Source organism: Ovis canadensis, chromosome 15 (assembly GCF_042477335.2).
Source record: "Ovis canadensis isolate MfBH-ARS-UI-01 breed Bighorn chromosome 15, ARS-UI_OviCan_v2, whole genome shotgun sequence".
Lineage (NCBI taxonomy): Eukaryota > Metazoa > Chordata > Mammalia > Artiodactyla > Bovidae > Ovis > Ovis canadensis.
Genome location: NC_091259.1, coordinates 46,248,059 through 46,269,047, shown reverse-complemented (window position 1 = coordinate 46,269,047; position 20,989 = coordinate 46,248,059). Strand labels below are relative to the sequence as shown.

The following is a 20,989-nucleotide window of genomic DNA, read 5'->3' as shown; positions in this document are numbered from 1 at the left end:
TCGGAAAAAACTACGGTACCCAGAGGTTAAGTAATTTGCCTAAGATTACACAGGCAGCAAGTGGTAGAGCTGAGACTCCATCCGGGTCTGGCTTCTTCTACCTCTCCAGAAAGCCTTCTCAAAGTCAGAGCCCACGTTCCTCCCTTCCACTGGTCCCAAGTAAGGGGCCAATCCCCCTCCCCTCCTTGCCTACACCTCTTCTCTCCAAACTAGCATATGACTGCCCCGCCTCATGCCCTCTCTTTCCACCATCACGCCTACACAGTCCTTTTATCAATCCTTCCCAAACAGACTTTTCCTCAATTCAGAACTCCCTTTGCATTTAAATGTGTTAACAGAAGTGTACACATAAGCTTATAAGAGCCATCATTAACGGAGCACATAGTATACACTAGATACAAAGCTAAGGATGGTCCCTTAATTTAAAGGATTATGAAGAATGTGTGATTAGACCTGTTTTACTGAAAAGAAAATTGAGGTTCAGAGAAGCCAAATAATATACTGGCAATGTTCTCCCAAGAAATAAACAACACAGCAAGATTTAGCACTCAACTCTGCATGACTCAAAGCTCACACCTGTTTTACTTCTTTTAAATCATCCAGAGTAACTAGGTACATCACTATTCATAAAGGAAGTGCTTCTTTAACAAATGAATTTAGAAAATCATTAAGCAAACAGAAATCACTGTCATTTTAATAGTTTCTAATACTATTTCCAAAAACAAAAAGTTCCAATATCTTAATAATTAACGTACATAAAAATTTAAAAAAAAATTAAACGGGAAAAAAAATTAACGTACAGATTCAAATAGAGATGGATTCCCCAACCCCCATCAAAAAAGCTAAAGATATATTATGGTTTAAATCTTTTAGGTAACGCTACTTATTAATACATGAACCCAGGATTATTCTCTCTCCTAGCCAACCTCCCACCTCCCCCTAGCTACAGCTCCCCAAAAAAGTTAACTATAAATTGTTTTGCTTTGCCAGTTACTTAAAGCCTCTCCTGACCCCATGAGAAATAACATGACAGCGTCTCCGATTCTACAGCCTCCAATACTAAAGCCAATCTCACCTCTTACTCAGTGTGAATTTTTTTTTAACCCACTAACGAGTATACTGTAAATGCTCATTACATAAACATCTCTTCCTGGATACAAAGGTTTCAGCAGCACTTTTTAATACACTGAAATGGTATAACAGCAATTATTGCTCATTTAGTCAACTGGACAGGTAACAATCACATTTATGTTACAGAACTCTGTATTTTAATGTCACTATATACATTAAGTGAAACGAAATACGCTATTCAAGTATGCCAACTGAAAGCAAATGGCTCAAACAGGTATATTTCACCAAAGCATTTTAACAACACTCTTGATATGTATCTTTGTTACCTGTTACAACGCTGTACCTTCATTCTCTCCCAGCATAAGCCACACCTTTTAGGTTGACAAAAGCAGAGAGATACCGGAGCTTCTCTCTTTAACAATCTCCAAAAAGATCACTCAAACCTCCTACCACAAGCAAATCCTAAGAACCAAGAATTTGACCTCCCTATCCTTTACAACCCGACTTTCCGCCTCCAGCTACCAGAGAGGACTGGGGGTGGGGGAAGACAGTGGCTGAACTGACACAGAACGCACGACTCGGTCGGTCGTCTCCTAGCCTGGCCCACCCTAAACTTCACCTTGGCACGGCGAGAGGCAGGAAGGCACCAGGAATTCCTAGGAAATGGTCTCACCCCTATCAGAGAACATTCTTAACTTCCTCGAGGCCACCATTTCCCTGGGGTATTATCACACACTCCCCCCCGGACATACTACCTAAGAGATTACTTAAAAGAAAAGCACAAACACACACAAAGAGAAACACACCGCTTGAAGCGGGCAGCTCCGGCTCGGCGTGCGCGGAGAAGCTGGTAGACCACGCGGAGCCAAGTTGCCACCGCGATCGCACCCATGGTGCAGGAGGCGGCCCGGGCGGCTGGAAACCCAGAGCGCAGGGCTCCAGCCCCACGCCCTACGCCCCGCGCCCCGGCCTCACGGCAGGAAGCTCGGCGCGGCGGCGCTGCTTCTCCCTAAGAGCTCGGGCCGCGGCCGGAGCGATAAGGTGGATCTGCGCTTCCCACCCTGCCAACTCCGCCCTCCCGGACACATTCCTGAGAAGCCCGACTCCCGGGACGCCGAGCTGGGCGCCCCGGCAGGCAAGAGCTGGACCCCCAGACCGCAGAACAGGAGGGCAGAGCCGACCCGCGCCCCCCAAGCCCGGCCTGCGCGGCGCCTCCGGGGCGGGGTCCCTGCGGCCGCCCCGCCACAGGTAGCGGGAGCCCCCGCCCGCCGCCGCCGCCCCGGCGCCCTGGGCAGGCCCGCTCCAGGTACCTGGATGAACTGGATGGTGAGCGCCGATTTGCCCACGCCGCCTCCGCCGACCACCACTAGCCGGTACTTCTCCTGGCCGGAGCCGTCCCGCCAGCCGGCCGCGGCCATGGGGACGCCGCCGAGCCCAGCCCGGCCACGCCGAGCCGCCGCCCGCCTTAGGCCCGGCTCCGGGGACGTGTGCGGCCGGCGGGCTGCGGGCGAGCGGCCGGGCGGGGGTCCCGAGCGCCGGGAGCTGCTGGAGGGCTGGTCAGGACGGCACCGCGGCGCCTGGGCTGGTCGGGTCCCGCCCGAAGCGCGGAGAAGCTAGGGGACCGCAACGGCGAGGAGCTGCGGCGGCCGGGGGGCGCGCTCCTCCACACGACTTCGCAGCGCCTGGCGAACGCAGCCTCCAGCGCCGCTACAAATGGCCGTCTGGGGGCCGGGCCGCTGGGCCGAGATGCTGCATATGCATGAGGGGGTGGGGCGGGGCGGGGCGGGGCAGCGCGGGCCCGGACTGAGATTCGGGCGCTGAGCTTGTAGGGCTCAGACCCCTTCGGTGTGCCCCTCCAGTTCCTGGACTGAGCGGGGTGTGTACGCGTGTGCCTGTGCGAGTGAGGAGTGTGTGTGTGAAAGTGTGGGAGCTGGAAGAAGACAGTTAGACAGTGTGTGAGCATAAATGTATATGTCAGGAATTGTCAAGGATTGTGTGGATGAAAAATACAGTATGTGAAGGCGTGTGTGAAAAATAGAACCGTTGTCATCTTAACTCAGTTTGTAGGAGGATAAATATCCTGTTTTAAGAGTGCAGATGGTGACCATGACTGTATGGAAAACAGTACATGACAGTGATTGAAGATGAGAGCTGTCACAATAATTGTATGTGTGATATGCTTGCGGTGTGAGGAATGTCACAGAGACTGAATCACAGTGATTGAGGGCGCATAGACAAGAGTAAATGTGGCACATGATATATCTGCCTTAGTGGCTGTGCTTATATGTGAAAAATGTGAGGTAATTGTATATGAGGGGTATGAATGTGAGAGATTATACTTATTTACATACTACACACCAGGCACTGTGCTCAGTGCTACAAATCACTTTATGAATAAAATAATGTCCCTGCCCTCAGGGAACTAAGAATCCAATGGGGAAACAGCCAGGACCACAGGCAAGTTGTCCGGCATCACAAGCACAGTGTGACCCTAGGAGAAGCACTCATTCCACAACTGGGTGGTCAGGGACGGCTTCCTAAAAGATCTGAATAAATAACATAAGCAGAAGAAAAGTATTCCAGGGAAAGCAAGCCACATATAAAAAAGTCAGAGCTGAGAAGGTAAGACGTGTCACATGATTCTGTGCTGGGGAAGCGTGCTTGTGAACGAAAAGTGCTTATCTATGGGTTGTTCAGCCGCTCGGTCACATCCGACTCTTTACAACCCCATGGACTGCAGCAATACAGGCTTCCCTGTCCTTCACTATATATCTATGTCTACAGAAGCTTAACCAAATGTAGTAGGGGTCACAGGTGTATACAATGCAGTGTAGGCTGGTAGATAAGACCATGGGGGCCAGACTGGATTCAAATCCTACCCCTTTGACTAAAGGTGTCATAATGGAACTTACTGAACGTCTGTACCTCAGTTTTCTCTAAAATAAAGATGGTATGATTACATACCTTAAGATGTTTTTTGACATGAAGTGAGTCACTCAGTTGTGTCTGACTCTTTGCAACCCCACAAACTATACAGTCCATGGAATTCTCTAGGCCAGAATACTGGAGTGGGTAACCTTTCCCTTCTCCAGGGGATCTTCCCAACCCAGGGATCAAACCCAGGTTTCCTGCATTGCAGGCGGATTCTTTACCACTGAGCCACAAGGGAAGCCCAAAGTGTTTTTTAGTAAGAATCAAATGAGTTAATATATATAAAGCACATAAAACAGTGCCTGGCATGTAGTAAGCATTTATGGCAGTTTTGGAACATGACTCCAAGTTCCTGGACACAACCCAGTGGCTCTCTTGGAACCAGTAGAATGCAGCAGAAATGATGCTGTATACCTTCCAAGTCTAGGTCAGAAGAGGCCATGTGGCTTCCACCTGTTCTCTTGGGATTCTCACTCTGGGAGAAACAATGTAAGAAGTTTGCTACCCTGAGGCTGCCATGCTAGAGAGGCCACATGTAAGCATGCCAGTCAAAGGTCCAACTGTACAACTAGCTCAGTCAGTCTAGGTCAATTTTCATTCCCGAAGAAGGGCACTGCCAAAGAATGTTCAAACTACCACACAATTGCACTCATCTCACATGCTAGCAAAGAAATGCTCAAAATACTCCAAGCCAGACTTCAACAGCATGAGAACCATGAGCTTCCAGATGTTCAAGCTGGATTTAGAAAAAGCAGAGGAACCAGAGATTAAATTGCCAACATCAGTTGGATCATAGAAAAAGCAAGAGAATTCCAGCAAAAAATCTGCTTTATTGATTACTCCAAAGCCTTTCTCTGTGTAGATCACAACAAACTGTGGAAAATTCTTCAAGAGATGGGAATACCAGACAACCTTACCTGTCTCCTGAGAAATCTGTATGCAGGTCAAAAAGCAACAGTTAGAACTGGACATGGAACAACAGATTATACATCAAGGCTGTATATTGTCACCCTGCTCATTTAACTTATATGCAAAGTACATCATGTGAAATGCCTGGCTGGATGAAGCACAAGCTGGAATCAAGATTGCCAGGAGAAATATCAACAACCTCAGATACACAGATGACACCACCCTTATGGCAGAAAGTGAAGAGGAACTAAAGAGCCTCTTGATGAAAGTGAAAGAAGAAAGTGAAAAGGCTGGCTTAAAACTCAACATTCAAAAAACTAAGATCATGACATCTGGTCCCATCACTTCATGGCAAATAGATTATGTTTTTGGGCTCCAAAATCACTGCAGATGGTGACTGTAGACATGAAATTAAAAGATGCTTGCTCCTTGGAAGAAAAGCTATGACCAACCTAGACAGCATATTAAAAAGCAGAGACATTACTTTGCCAGCAAAGGTCTATCTAGTCAAAGCTATAGTTTTTCCAGTAGTCATGTATGGATGTGAGAGTTGGACCATAAAAATGGCTGAGTGCCAAAGGATTGATGCTTTGGAACTATGGTGTTGGAGAAGACTCTTGAGAGTCCCTTGGACAGCAAGGAGATCAAACCAATCAATCCTCAAGGAAATCAGTCTTGAATACTCATTGGAAGGACTGATGCTAAAGCTGAAGCTCCAATACTTTGGCCACCTGATGTGAAAAACTGACTCATTGAAGACTGAAGGCAGAAGGAGAAGGGGACAACAGAGGATGAGATGGTTAGATGGCATCACCGACTCGATGGACATTGAGTTTGAGCAAGCTCTGGGAGTTGGACAGGGAGGCCTGGCATGCTGCAGTCCATGGGATCGCAAAGAGTCGGACCCGACTGAGCGGCTGAACTGAACTGAGCTCCTAGCTGACAGCCAGCATCAACTGCCAGCCATGTGAGATACCTTAACCCCAGCTCTGTCCAGCCTTCCGGTGACTGCTGCCCCTACTAGTATCTGGCTGCAAAAGACCCCGAGCAAGAGCTACCCAGTGGCTTCCCTGGTGGTGCAGTGGTAAAAGTACCCTCCTGCCAATGCAGGAGACATGGGTTCAAACCCTGATCCAGGAAGATCACCCATGCCATGGAGCAACTAAGCCCCTGCGTCACAGCTATTGAGCTGGTGCTCTAGAGCCCGGGGAGCCACAACTACTGAAGCCTGTGCACCCTAGAACCAGTGCCCCGCAACAAGAGAAGCCTCGGCAAAGAGAAGCTTGCACACTGTAACTAGAGAGTTGCCCCGCCTGATGCAACTAGAGAAAAGATTGAGCAGCAACTAAGACCCTGCACAGCCAATAATAAATACATTTAAAAAAAAAAAAAAGAGCTACCCAGGTTAGCCCTTCCTGACCTACAAAAGTATGTGCAAAACAAATCAGTAAACTGGTTGTGGTTTTTAAACTTTTTATTTGGGAATAATTTTAGTCTATAAATACAAACTTCCCTTGTGGCTCAGCTGGTAAAAAAAATGTGGCTGCAGTGTGGGAGACCTGGGTTTGATCACTGGGTTGGGAAGATCCCCTGGAGAAGAAAAAGGCTACATTCCAGCATTCTGACCTGGAGAATTCCATGGACTGTAGATTCCATTGGGTAGCAAACAGTCGGACACGACTGAGCGACTTTCACTTACTCAGTCTATAAAGAACACCCATACGCCGTTACCCAGATTCAACTATGTGAGCATTTTATCCCATTTCATCATTCTCCCCTGTCTATCTCTGCTTTTCTCTTTCATATATATATATATATATATGATATAGTTATTTATATTAATTTAGAATAGGACTTCCCTGGTGGTCCAGTGGTTAAGAGTCTACCTGTCAGTACAGGGGACTGGTCCAGGAGGATTCCACATGCCTCAGGGGAACTAAGCACATGCACCACAACTACGAAGCCCATGCTCTACAACAAGAGAAGTCATCTCAATGGAAAGCCTGTGCACTGCGACTAGAGAAAGCGCGAATGTTGGAACAAAGACCCAGCACAGCAAATATAAAATATTTTATGATAAATGTATGTGTGTATATATAATTCTTACATTCAAATGAATTTTTGAACTATTTAAGGATAGGTTACTGGCATTATGGCCCTTTATCCCTAAGTGCTTCAGTGTGTACCTCCTAAGAACAAGGATATTCTCTCAGATAACCACAGTACATATCAACATTAGTAAATCTAGCATTGGTGTGAATACTTTTGTCTACCATTTATATTTCAGTTTTGTCAGTTGATTCAATAATGTGCTTTAGAGCATTTTTTCCCTTCTAGTACAGAATCCAGTCTAGGGTCAGGCATGGCATTTAGCTGCCAAATCTCTTTGTTAGTGCGATACAGTGGTTGTCTTAGGCACCCCCTGTTTTCCAGAGGAGGGGGATATGTTTTACACAGCAGTAGTGGTCAGAAAAGTCACGATGCAGACAGTATGAGCAATGTAAAAGAAAGAAAAACAGGAAAGAGAAAAGGAAGACTAACCCATGTCAAGGAAATGCTGAAAAAGGGCTAGTTATGCTTCTCTCAGTGTCTCTCTAGCCCTGGAATTTCTTATAATCTTTCAGGACCAAAAAGATAATCAGTGAGTCCTCTTTATGCGGCTTTCCTTCCCTTCTAACATACAATCCAAAAGCTTTCCTTTCAAGAAGACATGACAATCAGAAAAGTTTATCAGATCTCAAAAATATCCAAAAGAAAAAAAGTTAATCCCTGAGGGAAAAAAAAAAGAAAAGCATGTAGGGACTTCCCTGGTGGTTCAGTGGCTAAGACCCCACTCATCCAATGCAGGGTACATGGGTTCAATACCAGTTGGGGAACCAAGATCCCACATGCCACACAGCACAGCCAAAAGAAAGGAAAAAACAATAACAACATAGCTATGTGTCTGTGTATGTGTGTGGGGGGGTGGTGGTGGGCTCAGTCAAGTACAACTCTTTGTGACCTCATGGCCTGTAACACACCAGGCTCCTCTGTCCATGGAATTTTCCAGGTAAGAATACTGGAGTGGGTTGCCTTTTCTTATGCCAAAGGGTCTTCCTGACCCAGGGAACAAACCCATGTCTCTTGCATCTCCTGTATTTGCTGGCAGATTCTTTACCACTGCACCACCTGGGAAGCCAAAGCATAGCTATACCATTTGCAGCTATTAAGACTGGGGGAATCAGGTGTTGATCCTAAGGTAACAAGTTCCTTAGTATTTTATGACTCTGCATCTGGCAAAGGAGCACTCCGGGGGGTCTGGACCTGAAGATAGTTTGATCAATAAAAGAAGAAGAGGATAAAGTGGTAATGAATCCAAGCTGGTGTGCACATGTGTCCAGTAACTACAGTTTTCAGGGAGAAACTTATTTTCAGTAGGATCTATTTCAATGCTTATTTGTTGAGCTTCTTCTCTGCCTGAGTCCTGACCAAGATTTTCTTTCCTTCCTATTCTATACCACTACAATCTCTGTGTATAGCACAATTTCAACACTGAAACCAAGAAAGCAAACCCATCCAATAGAAACATGTATTTGTTGCCTCCCAGGCATCCATTTCTCCTTTCTTTCATACTGTGTCTCCTAATTTTCCTTAGGTAGTTTGGGAGTGACTGACTTCCCCCTGCAGGGATTTACTCTAGTTCAGTTAAGATTATCAACCTCTACTGGCCACAGTAATTAGCTGATGTATAACCAAGGTCAGGCCAGTTAAGAAGAGATTCAACTACAGAGTCAAAATTACAATGAGGTACCACTTAATACCCACTGCTGCTGCTGCTGCTAAGTCGCTTCAGTCGTGTCCAACTCTGTGCGACCCCATAAACACTAGGATAACTATAATAAAAAAATGACAAATGCTGACAGGTATATAGAGGAACTGAATCCCTCATACACTGCTGGTTAGACTGTTAAATGGTGCTGCTGCTTTGGAAAACAATCTGGCATTTCCTCAAAAAGTTAAACACAGAGCTGCCATACAGCCCGGAAGTTCCACCCTTAAGTTATATGCACAAGATAAATTAAAACATGTCAATATAAAAACCTGTAAGTGTAAAGTTATAGCAGCATTACTTATAATAGCCAAAAAGTAGAATTAATTATCCATCAACTGATGAACAGATAAATAAAATGTAGGACATTCATACAATGGAATATTACTTAGCAATAAAAAGGAATGAAGTACTGATACATGCTACAACGTGGATGAATCTTGAAAACTATGTTAAGTGAAAGAAGCCAGTCATGAAAGACCACATATTATATATTTCCATATGTATGAAAGGTCCAGGATAGGAAAATCTAGAGAGACAGAAAGTAGATTAGTAGTTGCTAGGACTGAGGAGGAAATTCTCTGTGACTAATAATGGGTATGGGGTTTCTTCTTGGAGATATGAAATATTCTGGAATTAGATAGCTGTGATGGTTGCACAATTCTGTAAGTGCACTAAAAAACATTGAATTGTATACTTCTTAAAGTGAATTTTATGGCATATGAATTAAATCTCAAAGCTGTGAGGATAAGAGATTCAATTGCAGGGTTTTATTTGAGCTACTAAGGAAATGTCTTTTTACTTCAAAATATTCCTATCAACACTATACCTTTATTTAAAAAAAAAAATTTAACTCAGAGTCAAGTGTTCAGCAAGCAAGAAGCCCACATGCTCACTCCACATAGACCTTCTGTTCCAAAGTGCTTTCTTGCTCCCAGAAAATATCCCAACAGCCTACAGCAAAAAGAAATTCCCCTGCAAAAACAAATCACTGGTATTGTACTGATATTTGGCAGAGAAAGAACTAGTTGTCATTCATACCAATTAAAGATGACTTTTCATCTTAATTTTAAAAATTTCTTTCTCATGTAGCCAGAAGACAATAGGTAAATATATAAATCTTCATTAGAAGAATCCTCAAAACCTTGGAAAGAACACTAGAGATCATCCCCCTTAACTTACCAGAAGAAATCCTGTGAATAGGGAAAGAATTTCTTCCCAGTGTCACCTAGCAAGTTGTCAGCAGGATATGTCTCCTGACTGCTGTGCTCAGAGCACTTTGCCCCATGCCAAGCTGGATGTTATCCAGAATCCCACAGACCTCACAGCACGGAGACAACGTGATGGTGCCAATCACGAGAGCTGTTGATTGTATTCTTCTGACTTAAGTTGAGTGATGGTCTCGCTAAAAGTTTGCCAAGAGACTTCAGTGGGCAGATTCAGAGTCAGATTTGGCTAAATCAGAGTCAGATATGTTTTGGCCCACAATTAGAAGTTTTTTAATTTTTGAATTGGTTGCCGATATTTGAATTTAGAATTTTTAACAAACAAATCTAGATTTCTAACTCTTCCTGAAAAAATTAAATGGATTATCTACCAACACTGGGCCAGTATTATCATAAGACAATGGCTAAAGGTAAGTACAGGCTGCCCTTGAAAGACGGTATGTTCCTGTCCTTCAGAGTGATCAGCACTCTTAGATCATACCCTAGCCATTGGATGTTACCTGCCTGGCCTTGGTGACCTTTCAGAGTTTGCAAATCCTACTACTATATGCCAAAGTTCTCCATCTAGAATGCACGTTTGAGTCCCCTGTAGTGTCTTAAAATGAAGAACCTAGACTCCTCCCCAGACTTGGTAAACAGAGAATACTTGCAGACCAAGAATGTGAATTTGTGTATTTAAATACCCAGATGGACTCTGAGACACCACCACAACTGGGAACTCTTGGAAAGGAGTGGACTCATCCATGTCCACTCTTTTTTTCAGAACAAACAATGACCCTTTCAGCTGGAATGTTGGTTACTCATCATCTCCAAAAACAACCATTGCCGAAATACCATTCCTGGCCCATCCCAGAGAAAGGATTTGGGGGTGGAGTGGAGAGGGAGGTGCTGAAACCAGGATTCCCCTGACCTCATCTACAGCTGAGTCAGATAGAGACCATGCCTGGTGACCAAAAAGGGACCAACCCCCAAATCAGAGTGTATTCGATCCTCATCATGGCTGATGGAAGAGCCATCATCCACTTTCTTCCTTAATGGACTCCTGCTTCTAACATGAATGAATGGCTGGTGACTGCACCCAGCAGGAGCTGCATGCATCTGAGATGAGACAGACGCACAAATCTATTCCTTGTTTAAAGATCACCTTGCTAAGAATAGAAACTGAAACACAGGCTGGAGCGTGTACACACACAGCCCTAAGGAAGGCCATAACAGAGCTGGAGGAACCCACAGCTCAGGGGAAGATCATCAGAGAATCACAGAGCCTTAAAGCAGAAAAAGCATCCTGAGGTTACTCCCTCTAATGCTCTCGTTTTATAGATGGGGAAGCAAAGGCCCAGATAGAAAACTGTCCTCACCACCATCACCTGGAGACAGAGCAGAAGCATGACTAGAACTCAGAACCCAGCCTGGGGACCTGACTCAATGTAGTGCACTCCCTTGGGAACACAAGAGCCTACAAGGCTAACCAGGGCCAAAGTCAGACCACTCTTCTCAGGCATGGCTGCCAGGAAGAATCAAGCAAGGGTGTCTGCTCTCACATTTGTTTAAATAGTAAAAAATCAAAACCCACCTAAATATTCAACAACAGGGATTTAAATAAACAATGCTATAACCATAGTAGAGAATATAGAATAGAATAGTATAGAGTACTATGTAACCATTAAAAATAATTTTTATTTATATAGGGAAATGAAGAGTAGGATACAAATCAGTATGTATAATTCCATAAGCTACCAGTTACTGAGGATTTACCATGAGCCTGGCACTGTGCTACTCACCTAAAACATATTATCCAATTTCATCCACAAATCAACTAACTAAAGTAGGTTCTATTGTATTTTTTTAAAAAAAGCTTTGGCACAGAGGTGTCACACAGTTACTTAATGGCAGAGTGTGCCTGTTTGAACCCATAAGGTCTGTACTCCAAAGTTTTGTACTTAATCATTATGAATAAATTTTTCAAAAAGAAAGAACAGCAGGATATTCAGTTATCCTAGGTTATTTTCCACTTTTCATTTTTCTGTATCTATCTTTTTTTGCTTGTTTTGAAATTTCCCATTCTCTCCTATCCCCAGCCCCTGATAACCTCTAATCTTTCTGATTCTATGAATTTTCCTATTTTTAGATGTTTCATAGAAGCATAATCATACAACATTTGTCCTTCAGTGTCTGGTTTATTTCATTTATAATGTTTCAAGGCTCCTGCCTATTGTAGAACATATTTATGCTTCATTCCTCTTTAGGGCTGAATAGTATCCTATTGGATGAATATTCTACTGTTTGTTTATCCATTCATCTCTGTTGATGAACTTCTGTCTTGTTTCTAGTTTTTTGCTATTAAGAATAATGCCACTATGAACATTCATGTACGAATACCTGAGTTCCTGTTTTTAAGTCTTTTGGGTATATGCCTAGGAATGGAATTGCTGGATCAAATGGTAATTTTATGTCTAACTTTTTGAGGAACTGCCAAACTTTTCCATAGCAGCTATACAATTTTACACTTCCACCAGCGATGTGAGAGTTTCAATTTCTCCACATCTTCATCAACATTTGTTATTTTCTTTTTTTTTTTTTTTAGATAATAACCATCCTAGAAGATATAAAGTGGTATCTCATTGTAGTTTTGGTTTGCATTTGCCTCAGAGGGTAAAGCGTCTGTCTGCAATGCAGGAGACCCAGGTTCGATCCCTGGGTCAGGGAGATCCCCTGGAAAAGGAAATGGCAACCCAGTACTGGAAGTACTACTTCCAGTACTATTGCCTGGAAAATCCCACGGATGGAGAAGCCTGGTAGGCTACAGTCCATGGGGTCACAAAGAGTCGGACACAACTGAGTGACTTCACTTGCAATGATTAATGGGGTTTCCCTGGTGGCTCAGTGGTAAAGAATATGCCTGCAAGGCTGGAGATGTGAGTTCTATCCCTAGGTTGGGAATATTCCCTGGAGAAGGAAAAGGCAACCCACTCCAGTTTTCCTGCCTGGGAAAGTCCACAAACAGGAGAACCTGGCAAGATAGTCCACGGGGTTGCGACTATACAACTAAAAAACAAAAAATGACTAATGATATTGAGCAGATTTTCATATACCTGCTATTTGTGTATATTCTTTGGAGAAGTATCTGTTTGAGTCAATGCCTATTTTTTAACTAGGTTGTTTGCTTTCTTGTTGTTCAGTTGTAGAAGTTGTTTCTATATTCTGGATATCAAACCCTTATCAGATATTTCATTTTCAAATATATTTTCTATGGCTTTTCACTGTTTGATGCCCAAGTTTTTTATTTTAATGGAGTCCAATCTCTATTTCTTTCTTTTTTAATTTTATTTATTTTAATTGGAGGCTAATTACTTTTGTATTGGTTTTGCCATATATCAACATGAACCTGCCATGAGTGTACACGTGTTCCCAATCCTGAACCCCCCTCCCACCTCCCTCCCCGTACCATCCCTTTGGGTCACCCCAGTGCACCAGCCCCAAGCATCCTGTATCCTGCACTGAACCTGGACTGGTGATTCATTTCTTATATGATATTATACATGTTTCAGTGCTATTCTACCAAATCATCCCACCCTCGCCCTCTCCCACAGAGTCCAAAAGACTGTTCTATACATCTGTGTCTCTTTTGCTGTCTTGCATACAGGGTTATCGTTGCCATCTTTCTAAATTCCATATATATGCATTAGTATACTATATTGGTGTTTCTTTTTCTGGCTTACTTCACTCTGTATAATAGGCTCCAGTTTCATCCACCTCATTAGAACTGACTCAAATGTATTCTTTTTAACGGCTGAGTAATACTCCATTGTGTATATGTACCACAGCTTTCTTATCCATTCATCTGCTGATGGACATCTAGGTTGCTTCCATGTTCTGGCTATTATAAACAGTGCTGCGATGAACATTGGGGTACATGTGTCTCTTTCAATTCTGGTTTCCTCAGTGTGTATGCCTAGCAGTGGGATTGCTGGGTCATAAGGCAGTTCTACTTCCAGTTTTTTTAAGGAATCTCCACACTGTTCTCCATAGTGGCTGTACTAGTTTGCATTCCGACCAACAGTGTAAGAGAGTTCCCTTTTCTCCACACCCTCTCCAGCATTTATTGCTTGTAGGCTTTTGGATCGCAGCCATTTTGACTGGCATGAAATGGTACCTCATTGTGATTTTTATTTGCATGTCTCTGATAATGAGTGATGTTGAGCATCTTTTCATGTGTTTGTTAGCCATCTGTATGTCTTCTTTGGAGAAATGTCTATTTAGTTCTTTGGCCCATTTTTTGATTGGGTTGTTTATTTTTCTGGAATTGAGCTGCAGGAGTTGCTTGTATATTTTTGAGATCAGTTGTTAGTCAGTTGCTTCATTTGCTATTATTTTCTCCCATTCTGAAGGCTGTCTTTTCACCTTGCTTATAGTTTCCTTTGTTGTGCAGAAGCTTTTAAGTTTAATTAGGTCACATTTGTTTATCTTTGCTTTTATTTCCAATATTCTGGGAGGTGGGTCATAGAGGATACTGCTGTGATTTATGTCAAAGAGTGTTTTGCCTCTGTTCTCCTCTAGGAGTTTTATAGTTTCTGGTCTTACATTTAGATCTTTAATCCATTTTGAGTTCATTTTTGGGTATGGTGTTAGAAAGTGTTCTAGTTTCATTCTTTTACAAGTGGTTGACCAGTTTTCCCAGCACCACTTGTTAAAGAGATTGTATTTTCTCCATTGTATATTCTTGCCTCCTTTGTCAAAGATAAAGTGTCTGTAGTTGCATGGATTTATCTCTGGGCTTTCTATTTTGTTCCATTGATCTATATTTCTGTCTTTGTGCCAGTACCATACTGTCTTGATGACTGTGGCTTTGTAGTAGAGCCTGAAGTCAGGCAGGTTGATTCCTCCAGTTCCATTCTTCTTTCTCAAGATTGCTTTGGCTATTTGAGGTTTTTTGTATTTCCATACAAGTTGTGAAATTATTTGTTCTAGCTCTGTGAAAAATACTGATGGTAGCTTGATAGGGATTGTATTGACTCTATAGATTGCTTTGGATAGTATACTCATTTTCACTATATTGATTCTTCCGATCCATGAACATGATCTATCTCTCCATCTATTAGTGTCCTCTTTAACTTATTTCACCAGTGTTTTATAGTTTTCTATATATAGGTCTTTAGTAAGATGACATTTATGAATAATCTTTAATGATATGGGCAAACCAGCAGCCAAAATTGTACATATAGGATCTAATTTTGTAAAATAGCTGTACATATGTGATTGAACAATGTAAAAATAAGTGGTAGTTAGATAATCTGGGATAATTAACTATTCTGGGAAGACTGAGACTCAGGGTCAATATATAGAAAAATACTACATGGTCCTCCATCATTCAGGTTGAACTGTGATGGCTGCTTTCCCTCTTTCTTCCCCGCAGCAGCTTTCCAAAGAGAAGAATGCCTGATCCTCAATGGAGACTGAGCCCTGAAAATTGAGCTTCCTTAGCACCCAGGTCTGGTTTATAGGGCTCCAAACAGCTTTCTCTTTCACCCACACCCCTTACCAGAACAGAGACTATGGCTGTTTTAAAGATTTGTAAACAATTCAGGAAAGACCAAAGAGTAGAAGAGAGAAGTTCTCCCTTCTTTTGAACAAGCTAAGACATTTCTGACAAATGCAGTGGGCTGAAATTTTTTTTTTTTTTGGCGGGGGCCAGACTTCCCAGGTGGCTCAGTAAGATTCTGCCTGCCAAGACAAGAAATGTGGGTTCAATTCCTGGGTTGGGAAGATCCCTGGAGAAGGAAATGGCAACCCACTCCTGTATTATTGCTTGGAAAATTCCATGGACAGAGGAGCCTGGTGGGCTACATTCCATGGAGTTGTAAAAAGAGTCGGACACAACTTAGCAACCTAACAACAAGACATATCTAGCCTCCAGAACAGAAGGACACAACTTCAAATGCAGCTATATAAATTTAGGTTAGACAGCTGGTAGAACCTGCTAATAAGGCAAGGTGGACAGTTCCTGGCTTCTCTGGTGGCTCAGTGGTAAAGAACATGCCTGCCAATGCAGGAGACCTGGGTTTGATCTCTGGGCTTGGAAGATTCCTTGGAAAAGGAAATGGCAACCCTTACTCCAGTATTCTTGCCTGGAAAATCCCATGGACAGAGGAGCCTGGTGGGCTACAGACCATGGCATTGCAAAGAGTTGGACACAACTCAGTGACTGAACCACAACAGACAGCTTCTACAAAGTGTTTTTTGTTTTGTTTTGTTTTTTTAAGGCAGTGGTTTCTAGGCTCTGTTCCTGCCCCTACAGAATTACAGTTTCAGGAGAGACCTGAAAGGAAATGCTTTGTGATTGCAATCGTCTCTCCTGTTCCCCAATAGGCATGGGATACTTCTGTCTCCTGCAACTACAACACCAGTGGGCTGGTCAGAACAAACAAGGTTTTCTTTTTGGAAAACTCAGGAGCCCTGGAGTAACAGTGTGAGACACGTGGTCCTAAATGCTAGAGAGGAAAGGGGCTTGACTGCCTCCTATATTACTCAGTGTTGGGGCATTAGGGGACCCAATAAATAACAGCCTGCTTCCCCACCCAAGTTTTGAACCAATTGAGAAGTAGGACACAGAGAACCAATAGAGGGAGATCCAAAGGTCAGCTTTATTACTGATAAGACATAGACTGGAGGATATAGCTTAGATGTCAAATAGGCTTGCTTACACTGCTCCCAGAATAAGTGTACCAGTGAGTTACAGGCAGGGCTAGAAAAACTACAGGCCTCATCTAATGGAGCTCTGCCTCCATAAAACTCATAGCACATACAGAGAGCATAGATTAACTGCCTTCTTTAGTTAGGCTGGCTCGCAAAGGAAACAAAGGGAGGAATTAAACTGAGCATGCCTAGATCATTCTTCCGAATTCAAGTAGACAGTTAAATAGAAGTCATACCTGCTTCGTGGAGAAGGATGAACGAGGGATGAGGAGAGAGGCTAGGAGCCTTAATCTGGTGATTTTAAAATTTCAGTGGGCATCAGAATCACCTATAGGGCTTATTAAAACACAGATTGCTGGGCTCCATCCCCAGAACCCTGATTCACTGGGTCTCCTATAGGGTCTGATATCTTATTTTTAACCAAGTTCCCTGGTGATACTGATATTGCTTATCTGGGGACCACACTTTGAGAACCAGTGCTCAAGGAGAATCTCTCCACTTGGAAATACAAGGAGGAATGAACGATTCCTTGACAGTCAGGACTTGTTTGGGTGTCAGTGACAGAAATCCAACTCAAACTGAAATTAAAAGAATTTATTGGTTCACGTAACGAAATGATACAGCTATTGATCTAACTTTAAGGATGACTACATTCAGAGAATTCTTTCATCAGAATTATTTCACTCTTCATATCTTTCAGCTTGTGTTTGTCCCATATGACTCAAGTCTTAAGCAGGGTTTGCCCTGGTGTTGGCAAGATGGATTCCACTTATTTCCCTTCCCCTCAGCCAGTGTTTCTCAAACTTCAGCATAAATCAGAATCACCTGGAGGGCTTGTTAAAAAACAACAACAACAACAACAACAGATTGCTGGTCTCCAACCCAAGAGTTTCTGATTTAATAAATCTGGGATAAAACCCAAAACTGGCAATCCTGACAAATTCCCAGGTGATAATATTGATGCTATCCAAAGAATGGAGAATGGATGCTGAGAAGACTCAAACAATAGATGTTCACAACTTTTTGATTTACAGATCAAGAAGTGAGTTTTAGTTGCTCAGTTGTGTCCGACTTTTTGTGACCCCATGGACTATAGCCTGCCAGGCTCCTCTCTCCATGGAATTTTCCAGGCAAGAATACTGGAGTAGGTTGCCATTTCCTTCCCCAGGGGATTTTCTCAACCCAGGAATTGAACCCAGGTCTTCTGCATCACGGGCAGATTCTTAACTGTCTGAGCCACCAGGAAAGCCCACAGATCAAGAAACTGAGAGGTTGAGTAGCTGGTTTGTCTTATCCCATTTAGAAAATTTTTCCAGCGAGAAAATCTGACATTAAATCCCATCCCCATCACTGACAAACTGAGTAGTTTAGGGCAGGCCACTAAACCTCTTTACTCATCTCTTTATTGTTTTAAAACAAGAATAACTGTAGCACCTATTTATAGGGTAGGATGAGAGTGTGATGACTTATGGGAACATGTTAGAGACATGTTAGTCAGATGGTAAGTTTTAAATTATTTTAAAAATCAGTGTGGATTATAATGGACCTGAAAATTGAAACTACATAATCACTAATTTTGGTTTTATTAGTATTATTTTTCACCTATACAATTGGTAAGTATTTGATAACACTGTGAGGCAAAATACAGGGGAAACTAATTTTCATTCATTGCTAGTTGAACCCAGTCCATATCCTGGAATTTCAATGTACTCAGGACCCAGTACACCAAGAATTTCATCTCTGCCTGATGGAGTTTTCTGAGCTGTAGAAGTCTGTTCTGGCTACCAGAAAACCAAACCAAAGAAACACCTACTTCTCTATTCCTATCTTATATTCCCATGCGCCCAGAGCAGCCTTCAGCCAATGACTCTTGGGAGAGTCAGCTTCCTCGCCTTTGTTTAGGGAAATCCAGAAGCAAGCATTTTGCACCATTTCTCATCACTTCCAAGTGGGATTAAGTTTCAGTCACCCACTGTAGTAGTTGGCTTCATAATACAGCCCTTTGATGGTTGCCTTCCTCTCCCTGTGTCACCCTCCCCCACCCACAGCTTTCTGGTGTTTCCTGAACCTTCCAAATATACTACTTGCACTAGAATCATTGTAGTAGAAATATGCTTTACTAGGGGAATGCCAACCAACATATAAACATTCTTTGGGATTGGGCAATATCTAGCAAAACTATAAATTTACATGCCTGGTGAAGGGCATGGCAACCTACTCCAGTATTCTTGCCTGGAGAATCCCATGGACAGAGGAGCTTGGAAGGCTGCAGTCCATGGGGTCACAAAGAGTCAGACATGACTGAGTGACTAACACACACATAAATTTATATGTCCTTTGATCAAGTCTGATTCTAATAACTTATTTAACAGGTATATTTATGTACAAAATAACAAATATGAGGTTACTTACTGAAACACTATTTGTGATAGCAGATAGCAAGAAAAACTTAAATGTCCATTAATTCAAGACTGATCAAATAAGTCAAGGTACATTCAAACAAGGAGATGTACTCAGTGGCTCAGTTGTGTCAGACTCTTTGTGGCCCCATGGACTGTAGCCCGCCAGGCTCCTCTGTCCATGGGATCCTCCAGGCAAGAAGACTGGAGTAGGTTGTTATTTCCCATGCCAGAGGATCTTCCCATGGCAGGGATCGAATCCATAGACTCTTGCATCTCCAGCATTGGCAGGCACATTCTTACCAGGGCTTCCCTGATAGTTCAGTCAGTAAAGAATAGGAGTGTAGGAGTGTAGGAGTGTAGCAGTGTAGGAGTCTGGGGTTTGATCCCTGGGTCAGGAAGATCCCCTGAAGAAGGAAATGGCTACACACTCCAGTATTCTTGCCTGGAAAATCCCAAGGACAGAGCTGCCTAGCGGGCTACAGTCCAAGCATTTGCAAGAGCTGGACATGATGTAGCAACTAAGCCACCTCCTGAGAAGTTCTTAGCTCCAGCACACGGGCTCTTCGGCATGTGGGATATTTAGCTGTGGTATGTGAGGCTTCCCAGGTGACGCTAGTGGTAAAGAATCCACTTGCCAATCCAGGAGACATAAGAGATGTGGGTTCAATCCCTGGGTCCTGAATATCCCCTTTAGGAGGGCATGGCAACCCACTCCAATAATCTTGCTTAAAGAATCTCAAGGGCAGATGAACTTGGTGGGCTACAGTGAATACAGTCACAAAGAGTCAGACATGACTGAGGCAGCTTAGCACAATGCATGTGGGATCTAGCTCCCTGACCATCCCCAGGGATGGATCCCAGGCCCCCTACATTGGGAGCACAGAATCTTAGCCACTGGACCACAAGGGAAGTCCCATAATCACTGATTTTTTATTTCTACAAGGATATAAAGAAACGTATTCTTGTATATACTGTTTGGCACTTTTTGAATTATGAACCATGTGAATGTATATTATCCATCCAGAAAAGCAAGTTAATTAGTGAAAAACTGCTTTAAAATGAATATGGAAAAAGTTATTTGAGCTACTCATCTCACATACACATTTATTATTAGAATTAAATATTATAACTATAAACTACAAAGCTGCAAATTGCAATATGTCAAAAAAAAAGGTATATCAACAGCTACCTAGAGCTTAAAAAGGTACCTATTGAAGATGCAAACCTTGATAAGAGCTTAGTAAAAAGGGATCATATTTGGGAGTCATAATACCCCAAGGTCCAGGCCTGAAGGTACCCTAATGAGCAACATCAAAGCCACTTCTACACAGATTTTCAGGCCAAAGCCAGAGCACAGGGACCAGTAAGGAAGCTGTTGGTTCATACCTTTCTGTGACTGGAGCATCCCGGCAGCTGGGGCTGTGCTACAGGGCAGGAATCTATTACAACTGACTTGGAAAATATTTTTTGACAAACATTTAGTTTTGCCTTCGCAGTCTCTCACACAGTGCCTGGCAAATAGAGGTTTCTGAGAAAACATTTGTTAAGTGAATGAATGAGCCAATAGTTGGGCAGCATAGTGCGAAGTAATCAAGAAAGTCCAAAGGGATAAAATACAGTCCAAGGTTATAACTCAGTTAAAGAGACAAGACAAAAATACCACAATATTTAGGCAAGACTAAAGAGAGGCCTAAAAGCAAAGCCTCAGTGCCTAGTGAAGCCTGAGCTATAGGAAATCAGAGGTGGGAAATAGCCCTATAGGCTGGTGTGAAGGGAAGATGACATACAGATAGGCAGAGACAAAGGGGTTTCTGGAGAAGACAATTTTTAGTGGAGATGTGGGATAAGTCCAATATCCTGATGCATGAGGAAGAAGCACAAGACTTGGAATTAGATAAGACCAGGGTTCGACTCCCACATCTACTTTTTATTGATGGGTACCATTACTC

The 20,989-nt window shown here is 43.0% G+C and overlaps 1 protein-coding gene across 7 annotated transcripts in view; it reads right to left on the bottom strand.

Moving 5' to 3' along the window:
* Window positions 1-20,560, bottom strand: part of RRAS2 (RAS related 2) — a 95,316-nt gene extending 74,756 nt beyond the window's left edge. The window contains exon 1 of one of the 7 annotated variants that reach the window (XM_069554325.1): window positions 20,427-20,560. Coding sequence is in view for 2 of the 7 variants with exons in the window: in XM_069554322.1 (XP_069410423.1) it covers window positions 2,382-2,489 (108 nt within the window). In the remaining 5 variants the exon portion in view is untranslated. Of the gene's footprint in view, window positions 1-1,877; window positions 2,291-2,381; window positions 2,817-20,426 lie in introns of those variants that run through there. The other 6 variants (XM_069554322.1, XM_069554320.1, XM_069554323.1 and 3 more) reach the window with 6 other exon arrangements.
* Between the last annotated feature and the right edge of the window lie 429 nt (window positions 20,561-20,989).